This window comes from Lycium barbarum, chromosome 8, assembly GCF_019175385.1.
Source record: "Lycium barbarum isolate Lr01 chromosome 8, ASM1917538v2, whole genome shotgun sequence".
NCBI classification, from domain to species: Eukaryota; Viridiplantae; Streptophyta; class Magnoliopsida; order Solanales; family Solanaceae; genus Lycium; species Lycium barbarum.
The window spans coordinates 125958407-125978395 of NC_083344.1; the positions used below are offsets into that span (position 1 = coordinate 125958407).

At 31.4% G+C, this 19989-nt stretch overlaps 1 protein-coding gene across 1 annotated transcript; it reads left to right on the forward strand.

Moving 5' to 3' along the window:
• The first annotated feature begins 12715 nt into the window (after positions 1-12715).
• Positions 12716-18843, forward strand: LOC132607193 (beta-fructofuranosidase, insoluble isoenzyme 1-like). Its single transcript, XM_060321051.1, has 6 exons — positions 12716-13022; positions 16627-16635; positions 16749-17767; positions 17872-18116; positions 18281-18377; positions 18506-18843. Exons 1-6 carry the CDS (start codon positions 12830-12832, stop codon positions 18683-18685), a joined length of 1743 nt encoding a protein of 580 aa, XP_060177034.1. The 5' UTR covers positions 12716-12829; the 3' UTR covers positions 18686-18843.
• The last annotated feature ends 1146 nt before the right edge of the window (positions 18844-19989 follow it).

The following is a 19989-nucleotide window of genomic DNA, read 5'->3' on the forward strand; positions in this document are numbered from 1 at the left end:
GTAGTAACATTTCGCACTGCAAAAAACATAAGGGCAATTCAGATGATTCAAAATTGGAGAACCACATTAAACTGGAGAATCGGAGCAGGGGGCTAAAGCATGCGATCATCAAATATTAAAGCACGCTTTAGTAAGCGAGGATTGGCTGTAGCAGCAAATCCAAGATTTGGACATTATAAGTTTTGAGTTCGAAAATTCTACCATAATCTATTCAATTTATTAGTTCCTAAATCTATTTTTTGTACTAATTCAGTGAATAACATATATAAATAAACGATACTGGATTCAGATGATCCTGAATCTATTACCCTACATCAGACCCTTGATTGGACGCACCGAGGAACTTTAGACACAAGTTTGCAAGGTTCGACATAAATAATGCTTCAATGTCAAACCTTATACATATTTGTACGAAAAAAAAGTATAGATAGAATATTCATTTTAAAATTCTCCTAACTTATAACAAATATTGTCGATATTATGGATGCCAAAACCATGGAAAATCACGTTGGCTTGCATTGTGTTGGAAAATTTGGGTTGGGGGGTTTGGGCGTGGGGGGGGGGGAGGGGGGTGGGGGTGGGAGAGGATACTCAAATTCTTTCTTGAAGCCAAGTGGAGAAAATGATTCTTCTTTACTTCAATTCACTGTACTTGCTTTCTCATTCCTCAATCAATATTATCATTCTCTTTGAAGCCAATTGGGGAAAATATTTTTCCACCAACTTAATTTACATTTTGGCTTATAATATCTAGGTATTTATAGAACTGTATCCTAGCACGTACCTAATCTGGTATATGTATCATCATTTAATTGTATTCATTTTCTTTTTTCTCAAATTTATGTAATCAACCATACATACATGTATCCTTACATTAATATTCTAAATATATGAACAAACTAATTCATGTATCACACAAATCAATAACAATTTTCTTCTTTCAAGGCAACGTTCACATTTCCGCACGTTGTTGAGCAAAGAAACACTCACGCCTAGAATTATAGCCTCTTAGACTGAAGTACCCCAATGCCAAAGTAACTTTGGACATAGTCAACTAACAATAAGATTATAGTATGAATAGACTAAGGGACGTGATATGTGCACGCTGCATGCCATATATAGCCCAATAGATTTGGCAAGTTGCAATGAGCTTGGTTGGTTTTATTTGACTTAAATTGGAAAGCTGTGAATATTGTTGTACGAATGTGAAAACAAATACAATTGGATCGGAGCCCGGAGGCACACACACTAGCAAAGAAATAATAAGTGGTCTAAAATTAAACCATCAACAAGAAAAATTTCTAGATTTGCAGTTGGGATTTCTTCTTTTTCTTTTTTCTTATAGATGCAGTTCAATTTTTGACATTTATGGAGACGAATTCAGAATTCAATCAATGGATATGGAATACGATTGATCCTTACGGGACACCAGATTTTTTAAAAATAGATATCGAAAATCCTTTGGACCAACATTATTGTGATAATGATTGCAAACTTATTGTGTGTGTGTATATATACTATTTTTTTTTATCTGAAAGCTGGTGCCTTTGTCCACTGCCTACAATGTTGTGCATTTTCCTACAAGTTGCTAGAATATTAATGGGCTTTTACACTACACAACGATCCAACAAAGCCTCTGCGCAACAAAGAATAATTCTAATGTTTATTTTTATAGATTTTAGTCAGTATGCAATGTATAATTAATGTACAGTGACTGTATAATTTGTGTGAAGCCAGTATGTATACTCCTATTATACACTTGTTATACCGTGTTAAATAAAATCCCACATTAATAAGTCAAGTAGACTGGACTTTAACAAAATACTATTCAAGTCTCTTTTGGTTTTTTATGAGCTTTAAAGTTGTGGTCAAGCTTGACCCATTAATCATACCGACGAAGGTTACATACATTCTCATTAGGTGTCGATCAATCTTGACAAGTGAGAATTGTGGTTGAACACCTCCACCATCAACCAATAGGTTGAAGGTTCGAGTCACGCAGGAGGTAAGTGGAGAAACTATTGATCATCCTTAGGGGACAGGAAAAAGAGAGTGTCGATCAATATGGAGTTTTTTTTTTTTCTTCAGCAATTCGGAGTTTCTTCATATAACTGGATGTTGGACACAACAAGACCTCAAGTTGAGGTATTCGTGAAAGTTTGACAAGTAAATGATTAATTAAACGAGTTTCTATTGAGTACTAGGAAGTATTAATTGAGTAGCTTTGGGTCAGTTTAGCAGTGCTATTTTGTTAAATTTTGCCAGATTGTACTGGATTTGTTTATTCACTGTGTTTGGCCTTGAAATTCTAAGGCAAGAAGACCTTTCTATGGAAATCCTAATGAGACGAATTCACCCCCCATCACAAGAATGTATACGTTTGGGCAAAAACTTATAGATAAGCATCAACCGTTGAAAATTATATTTAGATGTTGAAGTTAGTTTTATAAATATGCTTTTACGTATTGGAATAGACGTGATAAATTCGATAAAGCAGCTAAAGTATTTGTTAAAAAGTTGATGATAGACACTTTTTTTTATTAAAACGATTGAAATGTCTTAAAAATTATTTATAAAAATACGGATGACAAAAATAGAATAGAGGATAATCTAGAACCCATTCGAATTACCTTATTTTTAAGGAAAAGTCACACAAATACAACTTTTTGAAACGGTAATTAAAAAGATTACAACTACTTTCTAAAATTTACAAAAATACAACTTATTCAAAATTTTAACTTTTTAATTACAAAAATACAGCTTTTTACATTCCTAAAATAACAATGATACTTAATTTTAGGAAATTACCATTAATGCATCCACTTTTTACTCTCTCCCCCCGAAACCCCCCAATTTTTTTTTTAAAGGGCATGAGAGAGAATGTAATTTTTCAAATAAAAAAAACAAAATCAACTTCAAATCCCATATTTCCTCCTCTTTATTCTTCTTCTTTTATTTTCACTTGATGACTGATGCAATTAATTTTTTTGATTAAAAGAAATCATTTGAATATATTAATATTAAGAAAAGTACATGAAAAGATATGATATATGGTATAAGAAAAGTACACGAAATATACCTAAAAAATATATGGGGTATTCAAATTGACAAATTTAACTGAAAAGATGATAACAAAATATTTGTGGATATAATAGTAGAAATTAGTATATCTAAGTTTGTATATTTTATATAGGGTATCTCCTTATTTTTAGCTTTAAATTGCATAATTTGTAATATCTAAATTAGTTATATATTATATAATTAACTCTTACATGTCTTGTATTTATGAAAGTTCTCCTATTTTTAATTATATCAAGTCATTATAAATATTGTTTCACCGTTTCAGTCCAAGAAGGTACACATGTTTTGTGTGGTAGCTGTGGATTCGTTATAATATTACCCATTTAATATATCACGACCCACTTTTTTTCCTTTATCTTCAGCCCGTTATTTAACTTAAAACCTAAAATAATATATCAGAAGCAATTCAAAATCCCCCTTCCATTTTGGGTTGGTTTGACGAGCTGAAGTCAAAATTTATTAATCGACATCCAGAAAATACATGCCCGTGGCCGCCAACTTTTGACGTCAAAAGGTGGTGGAAATGTTTATAAAAAAAATTAGGAGAAAACATGGTTTAATTTATTTATCCGCATGGCATAAAATCTCTTGCTTTTTATATGAAAAGTGGGGGAAAGTAATGAAAAAGTTTTCATTTTTGTGACTTGGTATAAATATCGAGGAAAAGTCTACTTCTTTTGGAACTATGAGAAATCTACCCTTTTTGGTCTCAACTATTAATTGTTTTTCCAAAATTGAACTTGTTCCAAAATATATAACGTTTTAAAAAATAAAATTTTATTTTTCTCAATTTTACTCTTACTGCTAACTTGTAGAATATTAATTAAGTGAAATGTATATCTATATTTTATCATAAAAGCATGAATATAAATGTTGATTGACCAAAATGTCTTTTAAATATTAAACGACGACTTTTATACCCTTTAGAAAAATTCCTTCAAATAAATAATTCTATTATATGTCAACTAGGTAACATATTAAAACAAAAAAGATTAACTACTAAACCTAAATCAGAGAGAACTCAATGAAGCTGTAGTTAAGAACGATATTTAGATATGTTCTATGTCAACTAAGTAACATACAAAATAAAAAAGATTAACTACTAAACTTAAATCAGAATAGTTAAAGTTCTTTTTTTTTTAATATACATGTTAATGGAAATAGAAATTATTATGAATTTCATAAATAAATACGTTAACAATAAAATTTAAAGTTTCTAGAAAAATATGTGGTCGACGAAAATATCCTTTTAATCTAATTTTATCAAATTTGTGTTGGCTATTTTGGTAAAATAAAAAATATTACATATTGAAAATAGAGTTTTAAGCAAATACTACTTCTGAATTTCGATTCCCGGACTAATTAACTAAAAAGTCTTTGTTATCACGCAATTCAAATCCGTGTCCTTGCTATCAAGGAAGTTTGTATTTGTATATTTATCGCCGTCTTGCTAAACTACTATCTAATGAAAACCATTTATTAAAATTTCATCCTATACCCAACAGTAGATGCAAATTGTAGGAAATGATATTGCTAAAGAATCATAATTATCCAACTGCAAATTTTCAATGCCAATATTTATACTTTTAACGTTGAATTATATTAAAGTCATATGTCACAAAATAATAGCTTCCAAAAATTGTACGTGTTGATTTTTCACTTAAATTATTTATGTCTCAATTGTCAAAGTGTTTTTAAATTAACTGCACATTTAATATAACGAACGTTATTCTGAAAAATTATTTTCGTGAAAATAATTTTTGGACTATCTACTAAAGATTGATAACAAAATTAGCAAATCAGATATCGTGAGGCAATGGAAATTTGATTTTTATACGATACAAGACAATAGGTAACAAATATTGAAACAAGCAGTAAAAGATAGTCATCCTTTCCATGATTGTGTAATTCTGAAGGAAGAAGTCAACGTAATCAACTGGTCATTAAAAATGCATAATTCTCTTCTTCTTCTTTTTTAAATTATAATATAGCATAAAACCCCAAAATAAATCATGCATTATAAAACTCTTGAAGATAGGATTATGTTTTCTGAGATCTTTGTAATCGAGAAAGTAATTTAAGACTCATATATATTTTAAGTTTCTAACAACTATTCAATGGCAACAGCTATAAGGAAACAAACGGTATATCAATATTTGGATTTTGTTACCGATTCATGCAAAAGGGTAGTAACATACTGGAAAGTTAGAAACTCTTAGCAAAATAACTAAACAAATAAAAGTGCATCTGCTGGCCAATCACTAATTTGATTATTATTTTATTCAATATATATTATTTTTTCAAGTTGCTTATCCATAGTACATAAGTATTATAATAATCGATAAGAAATATTCGTGTAACGCACGTACATAGAAACTAGTATAATAAAAAGGAAATAAAAAATAGTTTAATCAAATAATTCCATGATTAATGCTATTACACGTTTGGTTTTAAAGGATGTGCAAAAAATTTAAAAGACATTATAAATATATTAAAAAAAAGACATAATTATTTCTCAAAAGATAATACGTCAGGTTGACGTCCGAAAACGTAGGAATTTCTTAGTCTTTTAATAGGATCCCTTTTAATAGTACTAAGGTATGAGTTCTTGCAAAAGTGGGTCGATATTTACTTGCCTTCACTTCTTAATCTTTTGTGGAAATTCAGGTGATAAATTCAGCTTTTTCCAAGCTAAAGATTAAAGGGATTAAATGGAGCAACCGACTGATTTTCACCATAGATTACCTAAAACTTCAAATCACTTTTTTACTAACCGACTATCACGTGTTTATGTGGTACAAGGTGAGACATTTTCATAGAATATTGGAATAATTGGAGTTTCTTTGGACTAAAAATATGAAGTGGAAAAGAGCAATAGTGGCAGATGAATGTCCTAGTAGATTGCTGAAATTAACAACACAATTTGCGATGCAGAGATTTTACATAGAATTGGAAACCCGCTCTAGAAGAGGTGGTCAGGCGGGTTCAGGATTTGAAATTTATGAGTTTTAAATTTTAATTCTTTTAAATTTATAAATTTCAAATTAATAATTTGTACATAGTAAAAGAATTTTTTTAGACAAATATTATAAAATTCCAACCAAAATTACTAAATTCTACCGATCTTTGCACCTTCTACTGTACCTCCGCCTCTGCTCTTTGGACACTAGTGCTAAAACAATAGAGATCATAGAAAGATTTATTGCTCCCTTCATTTTCATTTAGTTATTATACACTTATACTTACTAAAAATATTCTTAAATACTCATTTTTTAGAAAATCAAGAAAAAATTAAGGGAAAAGGGTCAATATACCCCTCTACTTTAGTTTATTGGCTAACTTGGCTTTCCGTTAGTCAAAGTTGTCAAATATACCCTTCTCACTACAAGTTGGGGCCAAATATACCCCCACCGTTAGCAAAGCTTCAAAAATACCTATCATTTCTAACATATTCCCACATAAGCAAGTCTAATCAATGGAATTGGGTGGCATGGACGCTACATGACTTTTAACTTACTCTAGGTGGTACCTACGTGACAATTTTTTAAAAAACAATCTAGAAAATTGATTTTTTAAAAACAAATTTGAAAAAAATGGCTTTTATTAAAAATCTGAACCTTTTTTGTTTTAATAAAACCCGTTTTTTTTTAAATATATTCTCGAAAATTGGATATTTTAGTTAAAAAAAATCTGGAAAATGATTTTTTTTTTAAATCTGGAAAACTGTAAAGTATTTTTTTAAAAAAAAAGTGTCCTATTTTTTTTTAATCTGGATTAATTTTAAAACATCTGAAAAGCTGATTTTTTTTTTAATAAAAAAATCTAATTTTCTAGTTTTTTTTTTAAGAAGTGGATTTTATAAAATATAAGAAAATTTGATTTTTAATAAAAGCTATTTTTAACAGATTTGTTTTTAGAAAAATCAATTTTCCATATTGTTTTTAAAAAATTGCCACATAGGCACCACATAGAATAAGTTAAATGCCATGTGGCGTCTATGTCACCCAATTCCAATGACTAAACTTTCTTATGCGGAGATATGTTAGAAATGAGGGGTATTTTTGAAACTTTGCTAACTGTAAGTGTATATTTGACTCCAACTTGTAACGGGAGGGGTATATTTGACTACTTTGAATAACGGACGGCAAAGTTAGCTAATAATTAAAGTAGAGGGGTATATTTGACCTTTTTCCCAAAAATTAATTACTCCCTCTCCCCATATGAATAGTTATCAAGGTTGCTAAAAATACTTATCTTAAAATACTTGTCATTTCACAATATCAAAATAGAATTGATCAAAAGGCATGTAAAAGTTTATCCTAACAATTAGATGGAAACAGTCAACAGTGGGAGTATATTTTTAAGACTTAAGACTAAAGAAATCTCAAAATGGCAAGATGCAGTTAAAACAACAGTATCGAATTAAGTCGTCCTTTCCCTAACGAATTCACACTAGCAGAAAATCTTCAGTAAAAAAAACAATTTTTGTATAAGTCATCAGCTTTATTGTACTCGGAAATTTAAAAGAATATTTTGACACATTGGACATTTGGACGAACTAATTAAGGCCTTGAGTGGAAAAAACATTTTAGAGTAGTTCTACAGCTGACTTTTCAAATTCTTGCAACTTTCTTAGATACACCGAATTTGACAATAGAAACAAAGGTCTTTGCAAAACTTAATCAGAATATACTTAAAATTAGTCGAAAATTTTGTTGACTTATTAGTCTAAACTCTTAACCAAAACATTTTAAAGTTAATTAGAAGAAGTAAAAAAAGAAGTAAAAGGGTTGGTCAGATTTCGAAGGCAGATAATAATAAGTGATTGTGGTGTGATGTGTAATGCACATAATTATTTCTTCAGCCTCATCTATTCATCTTTATTCATATTCAAATGTCAATAAGTATTATCCTTATCCATTTTGAGGCTATCACGTAACTTGCCCTTCTGTCGAGTGCAAACGCAAAACATCACGATTTTCTTTAGTAGAGTTGAAGATTTTTCAAGATGTTTCCACTCTTGAAAATAGATTGTCATAATTTCTATTCGATTATATGATTTATTTCAATGTAATCCCTATAAAAAGTACATTTAATGCATAATTGCTTAGATAATACGACTAGTATCGCGGTAAAAAATTACCTGGACTCTTTATTTATACAATTATAACAATTTTTCATGATTAAATCATAAATTAAAGTGAGAATGTATAGTGTATCAGAAAAAATATAGATGTTATGTATTTATTAAGTTAATTTAAATATCTAATGCAGATAAGATTTTACATGATATCCCACGTTTGAAAACTTTTAGCTAAGGAAAATCATACTTTTGGATATTGAACTTCAAGAAGTTACTATAGTTTTCCACCAAAAAGTTGGAGAGATATGCTTCTTTTCAATAATTGTTTAATATCTAAAAATCCTGGATTTTAATTTTTCCACGCAAGATTGAGTATATAATTTTCCATCTTCATCAAATGATTTCGCGTATCCGTTGACTAAAGACCCCATACTTCCTTCTTCAATGTTACAAAATTCTAAAATGGAATTATCACATCTATAAATGATTTCACGTATCTCTTTGATTCTCTCAGGTAATTCCAATTTAAATTTTTTGCATATGAAGAAATTATAGCTGAAAACTGGTAACATTTGATACTATTTCATCAACGTAAGAAAAATAAAATTTTAAAAACAACATATCAAGAGGATGATCAGTTGTACCCGGAACTTGGTCAGAAACTTCTCCTAATTGATGTGATCTTAAACTTAGGTTTAAACTTTAAATATGAAGTCATTTACATGCGTGTTTAGGATAAAGTACGGTAATTCGAATCAAACATAATATTAGTTCCTCCATCATAATTTGTTTCGTATTCTCTGTTTCTCAACAGTCAATTTGGTACATCTTGATAGAACTAATTTTTAAAAATATATTAAATCTCAATATTCAGAAATTATCAGGAAGATACTATAAATGGAATCATTTCCCTTATTTTTTCTCATATCATAATGGAGGAAGAATATATCTTTAAAATATAACTCCAGTAGCAGTTCAATTGATCGAAATTTGGAAAATGAAACGTGGCGAACATTTCGGAACAGAGACAGAACTTATATACTGTATTATGGATTTAATATTCTTGAAAAAAAATCAGTATTCTCTTAAATTAATAGTTTTCCTATTTCTTTTTCTATCATGACGTACGGATCCACCTTTCACATGTCAACTAGTAAAGGGCCTTAACTAATACTCATACTTGGTTATATAAATGAGAAAGACAAAATAATGTAGATCTAAAATACAACTTTATAAAATAAATCTTGCTGCATCATGTCGGTTGTCAAATGAATGAATTGTAAATTTGCCAGCTAGCCAAACCCAACTTGTGTATGTAGAACAATTATGCTAGGCCACGCATCCAAACCCCAGTTGCACTTGCGCCCATGGTGAAGCCACAAGCAAGCTAGGCATGACTTTTTTTTTGGTTTGGCGGGGAGGGCGGGGGGGGGGGGGGGGGGTGGAAGGGGTTGTGGAGGTCCAAATTTATACCTAGTTTGGCAAAGTGGAGGCAAAGTGGAAGTTAAAAGTGTTTTTTTGTCTTTCTAAAAAGTGTTTATTTTAGAAAGTTAAGATATTTAGAGAAAAAATAAATGTCGTTGAGTTGAGCAAAAGCTGTTTTTCAAAAGTAAAAAAATAGTTTTTTCCGCGTAGCTCTTCGGGACATTAATTAAGTACAAATTTACTTCGCAAAAGTGCTTTTTAAACTGATTATCCAAAATACGAACTGTTACTCTCCAAAAAAAATTCCGAAAATCACTTTTAACAAAAAGAACTTTTTAAAATAAAGTAGAATTTGAAAGTTTAAACAAGCTATTAGTTTGCACTTTCCGAAATCGTTCGACCTTGTCTTCCATTAGAAATTAAGGGCATAAACTAGACTATAGTCTAATGACATGAATATTATTAGATCAAATTTTTAACCAAGGGAAACTTTACTAAGTCTGATCAAGCAAATAGTACAAGAATAAGCTTGACCATTTTAATTACTTTTCTTTTATGAAGTTAGTAAGAACTTGCAACTCCATTCCTATATACCTTGTTCTTTTCTATGAGAAATAGAAAGCACTACATCTGACTCAGCCCTTGGATTTTATTCTTATCGCTAATAAGCTCAAGTTACTTTTTCCCCCTTCATAACTAAAATGTGGGATTTTAGCACTTTTTTTCTTTATTCTATTTCACGTGTTACCATTATTGTTATCAATTGTTGCATGTTATATTGTTATCGTCTTTTATCTTCTTTTATGAGGCAATAAGAGGATAAGGAGGAAGATGAAAAAGGGTTGTGGCTCTCACTTTCTCCACGCAAAAGTGAAATCCAGAAATTGAATACACATAGGTATTATCATAAAGAATGTCACGAGCACAATTCTTGGCAACATTTTGAGTGTAGTTGAGAGAGCTACTCTAAATCACTAGTTTATTTGTATACTAAAGGCTGTAATGCAACTCTAAATCACTAAATTATCGGCATACTGAAGAGTAAAAAAATACTATAAACTAGCGATTAGAGTTCAAGTTTGAAGTTGATGGGTTCTACAACTACTCGCTTGTCACCGAACCCCTTAATCATTTATATTATTGGGTTCGCAACTTGTTATATATATATATATATATATATATATATATATATATATATTGGATTTTTTAACACATATACAAAGTTTGGGCTAACGCTATTGAATTTTGCTAAATCCGTACGATAAACTGTATCGGCACCAGATCAACCGTTAACTCATTATATATACATATATATATATATATATATATATATATATATATATACATATCTAGTGGATTTTTTAACACATATACAAAGTTTGGGCTAACGCTATTAAATTTTGCTAAATCCGTACGATAAACTGTATCAGCACCAGATCAACCATCAACTCATTCCGCTTCCTTCACTCTTAATCGGAAATCTCGAATTTGAGCTCCGAGAGGGAAGTCTCCTCTAGTAAAGAGCGCTAAAACCTCCCTAATAGGCTTACCTATTGCGTGAACCTTGATTAATCCAGCCAGTGCATTTTAGATACTAAATGATTAAACCCCAAAAATAAGGTCAACACATCCTCCCGCGACAAAACTAAGAAAATAAAAATCACTGAGGTAGCCAATTTGAAGGGAAAAAAAAACTAGAGGCTAAATATAGCCACGGGTCCATCCATGATGGTTATGGGCGAAAAATGAAAAAAGGGTTGACAAAATCAAGCCCAATCTTAGTTTGTCCCTTCTACTCTATCCCCTCTGACTTTTGACTCTCCAAGTTCTCATTTTTGAATTGCTTTCTAATAATCAAATTGTTTTGACAAATCAAGAAAGAAAACCTATCGAAATTTCACACTGCAATATTTAACAATAAAAAAAACAGCACACGAAAGTGGTTTCTATTACGGAGAAATTAAAATACGAAAATTCATAGTTATGTAGTCTAAATAACTATGCTGTTTGTGCTCTTGAATTTTCTATAGAGTTGTTCAACCGTCAAATATCTCGTGGGATTTGTTGTTTTGATTTTTCGAATTTCCTTCGTTTTCTTGACCAAAAATTACTATTTACTTATTAGGGTAAGTCTCTTACGTTTCCTTGTTTCTGGAGTTATTTGGACAAGAGGACATCCAACTAAATAATACTCTTGTGGAGTCTGCGGAATTAGGATGATACTCAATTCGATCTCGTAATATTACTCTTTAAATGTTAAATTAGTTATCATTTTATGTATTTCTAGCCAATAAAATAACAAAGATAGAACTTACATTACATAAGACGACAGGACTATTATATATGGTTGTAGAAAAGTTCAGTTACGTTGTTGAAGAATTGCGACATACAACAATTGATTTTTTGTCCCCCAAGGGACAACATATATCCAATTGAACTGAAAATTAAATTGGTCATGTAAAACAAGAATGGAACATCACCATGGAGTCTTATAGTCTAGTAATATCGGTGAATATTTTTCATATACCGATTCCCTTTACCTCATTCTCATTTCCCCTTCTAACGTAATGAAAAAAATTATACTCCATTTCTATTTAGTTGTTATGTATACTACAAATCCTTGTCATTTTAGACTATTAGGAAAGAAGTATTAATTATTCTTGAAATAATCTCCTAAATAAAATACATTCAGCAGAATTATAGAACCCTACCCTGACAACTAAATGAAAACAAAGGGAGTGCACGAAAGAAAAACCGGGACATTTATTGGTGATCTAAAAGTTCGGTTGAGGGAAAAAAAATCTAAAAATCCATAAATTAAATGTAACATCCCTTGATCCAATGACAATAACATGTTTATGGGGGAAAAAAGAAAAGAAAACTTTAAAAGTCCAAGTCAACATGCATACACACATAGAAAGGTACGTAACAAATAGCAAAAGCCATGTGGGAGAAAAAACGGTAAACTGAAGGAGGAAAGTGACGGGAAAGAAGGATTAAAATTTAATTTTAATACTTAAAAAAGAACGATCAACGAATTTTCGTTTATTAAACATTTATTTATTCAACGTTTACTCTTATGCACTTTTGTTCAACACCAAAAATCTTTGAAATGTAAACAGTCTCTGCATATTTATCCATTCATCTTTGAGTTCTTTTTATCTATAAATACTCATCACACCCTTTTCTTTCTGCTTCACAATCTTCTCTCTCTCTCTCTAACAGAAAAACGGATTAAAGATGGAGATTTTAAGAAAAACTTCTTCTCTTTGGGCTTTGCCAATTCTTTTGTTGTGTTTCTTTTTCAACAATGGAGTACTTGTTGATGCTTCTCACAAAGTTTATATGCACTTGCAATCTACCAGCTCTGTTAATGTGAAGAATGTTCACAGAACTGGTTACCATTTTCAACCACCTAAAAATTGGATCAACGGTACGTTTTCATATCTTTGTTTCTCTCTCCATTTAAGATTTAGACATTATAAGTTTTGAATTGAAGAAATAAAGATTTTTGAAAGATGTGTTAAACCCTATGCATATTTGTTTTTCATAAAATTATATGAACATAATAAGGTTCGAGTAGGAATTTGTGAGTTCCGTTGAATCTATAGCCATGGGCGGAGGTAGAAGGTTACATACGGCTCGGCTCTTTTAATTCAAACTCCATATTTATATTAAAATATTTACTAAATATTATACAGAACTCAAACTCTGCCTATGTGTGTGGCTTCTTCTTGGCTTTGAAAGTATCTACATATGTACAACGTACGTATGTGTTTGTGGTGTTTTATGATTTGTTTTTACTCTCATGCATTTTTTGGCCTATAGTAGGAATTAAGTTAATTGCTTTCTGTTAATGAGATGAGACTTTAGAAGAAAAAAAATTCTTGTTTTCGGCAAATATGAGTAATATTGTCTTTTTTTTTTTTTTTTGGAACATCTTTACTTTGGATTAATACAAAACAACCCCCTGGGGTTTTCAATTTTTTTTTTTTTTTAAGTGTAATTTTTTTTTCCCTCTTTCAGCTGAACTTTGGCTATTCGCATCTATGTATAACCAGATTTTCGTTATTCAATAATATTATTAACAGCCTATTTTAGCATTTCGCATCTTTGTATAACCAGATTTTGTTTTAGTATTCAAAAATTTTCTTAATTGCCTGATTGCTTAAGTTGACTGGAAATGTTCAGTTACTTTAATTTGCTATAATAATACTCTGACCGCTTTTGAGTTAATGAAACTACATGTTGCCCATGACGAGTAGAATCACATATCAATAATTAATAAATAAATGTTGCCGTTCGATAGATGCATAAATTCAAGAAGTGAATATTTGAAAATATTTATGTTATTATCTTGTTGGTTGTTCACATCAACTCAATAGTCAAACGAAGAGACACCCTGTTATTTTTTACTTCTATAAATAATAGAAATTGTTTTTGTTTGAAATTTTAATATAGGACATGACCAGATAATAGTGTGCTGGAATAAGAAAATCATGTCATTCAACGACGAATAAATGGATTTGTGTCTCGTATTTGACTTATTGAAAAGCTAGCAAATCAAAGTGAATTATATATTTCTGCATTGAATACAAAAGATTGTCATCTATGCCTTTTTTTTCTCAAACCACAAATGGAATATTTAATTAGTTAATTCCTTCTATAAGATTTTGATGAGTAAAAGGTTTCACATGTGATCTTATCTCAAAGTAGGAAAGAAATGACCTTTTTTTTTGGGTCATGAAAATGGCCTGTTTTATCCTATGGCAAACCAATACTATCATTCATGGAGATATCGATGAGATGACATGATTATATGTACAATATTAACAGGACTATACGTTATATACAGTGACATTATAAATATTGTTTACATTATTAGTAAATTTTAAACCGTGCTAGCCGCTCAATTATATCCTTTTCTATCAAGTTAACAATTACTACTGCATAATTGTATCATAAAAACTTGCTTCGGATTTCCTTATATAAATGATTAACTATTTAAACATGTTCTACTTCCGTCTGCTTAATTCATAAAATTTTAACTCATATATTTTAGTTAGAAAGATCTACTATATGTTTCTAGAGACAGCTAACATGTGGTCAACTATAGCCTAGCGTGAGAAAATGGACTTAATGCATGTGTCATGTTGATATTTTTTGTAAATTGAATATATATAATTGAAAAAATAGAGTGGATAATATAATATAGTATAATATAGTCAACTCTACCCCCACCCCTAACCCGAAACCCCAACTAGGTGGGGACGTGGGTTGGTGGAAGAATCTGAACCAATCACACAATATTATACATATAAAATATGTGGATGTGAAGTGATACAGAAGCTAAGAAAGCCCAAAAGTACGTGAAAATATAGAGAGCCAAACATATCATGACGTAAAGCTGAAAAGGAAATTTTTACCATAAATGACTCCATCGTTCAGATTTCGTTTGTTTTCATGACAAATCCATTGTATAAAATAATAATAATAATAATAATAGTAATAATAATACAATAATATAATCCTTCTTGTTAGTTGTTACTATCAGAAATAGAAAAAAGAACCAGAAAACAACCCTTTTGTTTTTCTATATATTTGAGGAATAAATAAAAGTCCAAATGACTCTGGAGTCTGGACAACAATGGCAACTTGTAGTTGTAGGTAAGTCTTCGCCTCTTTTGGCACATCGGTTAGCAAATCTCTGGTCATCCTTTGTCTTTATTTGAGTTTTCTCTTTGACTTACCGGCCAATTAAGACATTAATCGTTTGGTAGGTAGTCAAAATTATTCCGGGATTATAATCCTGGGACTAATTTATCCCATCTATTGGGATTATTTTATACCATCTAAAAGATGGTATAAAATAATCCCAGTATAAATGGGATAAGAGGGGATATCCCATCTCTTGTGATGGGATGCATTTTATACCTTGTTTGGTACAAAAAGATGGTATAAAATAATCCCAGTATAAATGGGATAAGAGGGAATATCCCATCTCTTGCGATGGGATGCATTTTATACCTTGTTTGGTACAAGGTATAAATTTATCCCAAGATAAGTTTGTACCTTCTACCAAACATGATACAAAAAATTAGTGCTGGGATATCGCAGCTTATACCATGCACCAAACGACCCCTTAATGGATCCTGAATTACAAATTTTTTTTTTACTTATTGTGTTTTAGATAAATTAATTATCTAGTCAAATCACTCTATAGTAACATCTTTTATCTTAATAGTAAGGGGTGGAGCTAGCATAAACTCGCGGTTCGGCCGAATTCAATAACTTTGGTCTTTATTGGTCCAAATCTTGTATTTATCTTGTAAAATTAATTGAATATGTATATATTGTTAATTTAAAACCAAGTAAACAAATTAGAATCCTAAAGCCACAAGCTCTGAATCAAGGCTAGCTCCGCCTCTAATTATTGTGAAAATGTTATTATAAAGAACATATAATATAAAGTAATAGAAATATCGGTTCCAAAAAGAATTAGTCATTATAGTAAAATAGTGTTATAGAGAGGTTTGACTGTACATATTAAGTGTTTTTCTTAATATAAATGCAGGATCTAGACCAAAGATGTATGATTTTTCTAAAATATAATTTACTTATTTCTTAATTTGTCTTTTTCTTGGAGGGAGGGTTGTGGCCGGTGGGGCTTGCATGAGTTGGTTCCCTTCAGAAACTTTCAAGAAAAATAGGGTAGATTTCTATGTTGAACTAGAAAAAGATCACTAATGTTTTTGCATTTCCTAGATTTCTATATTTTCTCAATGACTGTGAAAGCACATCCATCAGAACTTCAAAATATGTGCATTAATCCTCCATCTGGATATGTATTTAGCTGGATGATCATGTACTATTTGTTTATATATGTTCACCTTAGGTTTTGATTTTAACATTATACAATAAGTTTTAATTTCTTGCTATAGCTATATCTCAATTGCATTTAATTATGTTTCACTAATCATCTCAATTGTTTCCTTTTCTTTTCATGGTTTATTCCTGATGCTTCAAACAAACAACAGATCCAAATGGTGAGTCAGAAGTTCCTTTAAAATACAATTTTTATTTGTTGCTAATATACAAGCCATAACGAAATTTTACTTACTTATTACCTTTTTCTCTTTATCGTTTTTGTTCTAAACAGGCCCACTGTATTACAATGGAGTATACCATCTATTCTACCAGTACAACCCAAAAGGAGCAGTATGGGGCAATATTGTTTGGGCCCATTCAGTCTCAACAGACTTGATTAATTGGATCCCACTTGAGCCCGCTATCTACCCATCCAAAGTATTCGACAAGTATGGTACATGGTCCGGGTCAGCCACAATCTTGCCCGGTAACAAGCCCGTTATCCTCTACACGGGAATCATGGATGCTAATAAGACCCAAGTCCAAAACTATGCAATACCCGCTAACATGTCTGATCCATACCTTCGTAAGTGGATCAAGCCCGATAACAATCCATTAATCGTTGCTGACATGAGCATCAACAAAACCCAATTTCGTGACCCAACAACAGCTTGGATGGGCCGAGATGGTCATTGGAGAATTTTAGTTGGTAGTGTGAGGAATCATAGGGGTAAGGCAATATTGTACAGAAGTAGGGACTTCATGAAATGGACCAAAGCTAAACACCCACTTCACTCAGCCACCAAAACTGGAAATTGGGAATGTCCTGATTTTTTTCCAGTGTCACTAAAAAATACAAATGGTTTGGACGCATCATACAATGGTAAAAACATTAAGCATGTTCTTAAAGTTAGTCTTGATGTTACGAGGTTTGAGTACTACACGGTTGGTACCTATGACACCAAAAAAGATAGGTACATTCCGGATAACACTTCTATTGATGGTTGGAAGGGATTGAGACTTGACTATGGTAATTATTATGCATCCAAGTCATTCTTTGACAGTGGAAAGAACCGAAGAATTATGTTGGGTTGGGCTAATGAATCTGATACTGTTGATGACGATGTCAGGAAAGGATGGGCCGGAGTCCACCATATCCCACGTAAACTATGGCTTGATCCTAGTGGAAAGAGCTTGGTTCAATGGCCCATAGAAGAATTAGAAACTCTAAGAGAGAAAAAGGTCCAATTAAGCAATCGCAAGTTGAACATGGGAGAAAAGGTTGAAATAAAAGGAATCACAGCTGCACAGGTTTGGACTTCATTTTTTTTTTTCTCTCTTTTTTTCAGTTTTTACTTATCCGAGACATGGAAAAACAAATTAAGTCTGAATTGGGTCATTCACAAAAATTGCAGGCTGATGTTGAAGTGGTTTTCTCATTCGCAAGCTTGGACAAGGCAGAGCCATTTGATCACAGTTGGGCTGATCTTTATGCGCAAGACGTATGCGCTATTAAGAGTTCAACGGTCAAGGGTGGACTTGGTCCATTTGGGCTGTTAACTTTGGCTTCTGAAAAATTGGAAGAATACACACCGGTTTTCTTCAGAGTTTTCAAGGCACAAGATAAATACAAAGTTCTCATGTGCTCTGATGCCTCAAGGTATGTTCATTTATTTTAAACATCGTTCAAAATACCAAAAAAAAATATAAAAAAAAATCCAATATTAACTGTTAAAAACTTTTTTTTTGTGTCAAGCAACTGAAAATAATCACTATTCAGCTCGATTGATTTATTTGTTTGTTTGTTTCAATTGGTGCCACCAGGTCAACACTTAAGAATGAAACAACTATGTACAAACCATCATTTGCTGGATATGTGGATGTAGATTTAGCAGACAAGAAATTGTCGCTTAGGAGTTTGGTAAGATCTCTCTCTTTCTTCTTTCTTTCTTTTTTTCATCAAATATGTGTTGAATTGAATTCTCTCATATTATTTGTTAACTTATTTTACATATTTTGTTTGTATTGACAATTTCGTTATATTTGCAGATTGATAACTCTATAGTTGAAAGTTTTGGTGCTGGAGGAAAAACATGCATTACATCGAGAGGTTATCCGACATTAGCGATATTTAATAAAGCACATTTATTTGCCTTCAACAACGGCAAGGAGGCAATCAAAATTGAGACTCTAAATGCCTGGAGCATGGCTGATGCTAAGCTGCACTAGAACATTTGGCAGAGCAGAACAATTTAGGAAAAGAAAATAGTCATGATATTCTTACCTCATTATGTTCTGTCCAAAAGGCAGCATAGTATAGAAATTTAACTTGCGGCAATTCATGAATGATGCAATTTTTTTAATAATATTGTTCCACGGTTCTGTTATTTTCTTTAATCCCAAATATATAGATCAAATATCTTCTTGTATTAAGAATGGAATAAATATTCTTACTGCAATAATTATCTTTTATGACCGAGCAATCTGTTCGGTGCCAACCTATCGAGTCAATCACAACCTTCGAAACTCGGGATGATAGGCCTACTCCTAATATCCTTCTCTGCTTAAATACTGGACTTAGTTCGTGATAAGTTAAACTAGATACCCCATCATCCCGAGTTTGGAAAATGTTTGCACTGTATTGTTATTCAAGTGAAAATTACCTATTCCTTGTGTTCCTAAAACAACTGAAGAAGCAACAGAAGAAAAGCTTAGGTGTGGATAACCATACAACCAGCAATTAAAACTATCCTCTTTCACTACTTGCAGGCCTACGAATGTTTTTTTTTTTTTTGGTTGAACTTGGGCAATAATTAGATAGCACCTTGCCAACATTGTGAGAAATTAAAGTTGGTACATAGTGATGATATTCATTGTTCTGACACTAACACTAACCTCAACCATGTTTCCAAAAATTGGGATACTAACGACTCATGTACAACAAAGATGTATTACAAAGAGCAGATATTTAAGCAGTAAAATGTACTTTGAGAGAACGAATCCTGTGAAGCTCTCCGTCTGTTTTTGGAGTGCAGACGGCAGTTACAATGTCCATATATCACACTATCATGAGTATCATCCACAAATAAGTCATTCTTCGAGGTATAATGAAAGAAAAATTAAAGCAATGGGAGTCTAAATTCTACAAGTTTCCGCTCGAATACATGTTGGTAGTTCTTCAAGTTCAATTAGGACCTGAGAATTTCAGTTTAAACTTTGTTACCATTTTTGGTGGTCATTAACATATGTAATATTTTAATTCATCTAGCATTTTGTTTAACTATGTTGCTCATACTCTCCAAAAATGTTAGTGGATCCACACACACCTCACATTATTGAAGCGTCCTAGCAATAATCAACATAGGTAGCATATACAGTATAGTATATGCCGCAGAGAGTATTCATCACTGTGCTATTTTGATCAGATTTTAGCTCTATCAATATAAATTGCCTAAAACAGAGAACTCGTAGCTCACATCACACATTTATAGTCGTATCAGGCATAATGATTTCTCTGTTTTGAAGAATCTCAC

Bases quoted from the DNA above. Each gene is read 5' to 3' on its own strand.
- LOC132607193 (XM_060321051.1), top strand. From the start codon at position 12,830: ATGGAGATTTTAAGAAAAACTTCTTCTCTTTGGGCTTTGCCAATTCTT. The intron at 17,768-17,871 runs GTTTGGACTTCA...CAAAAATTGCAG, and splicing joins AAGGAATCACAGCTGCACAG to GCTGATGTTGAAGTGGTTTT. The intron at 18,117-18,280 runs GTATGTTCATTT...TGGTGCCACCAG, and splicing joins ATGTGCTCTGATGCCTCAAG to GTCAACACTTAAGAATGAAA.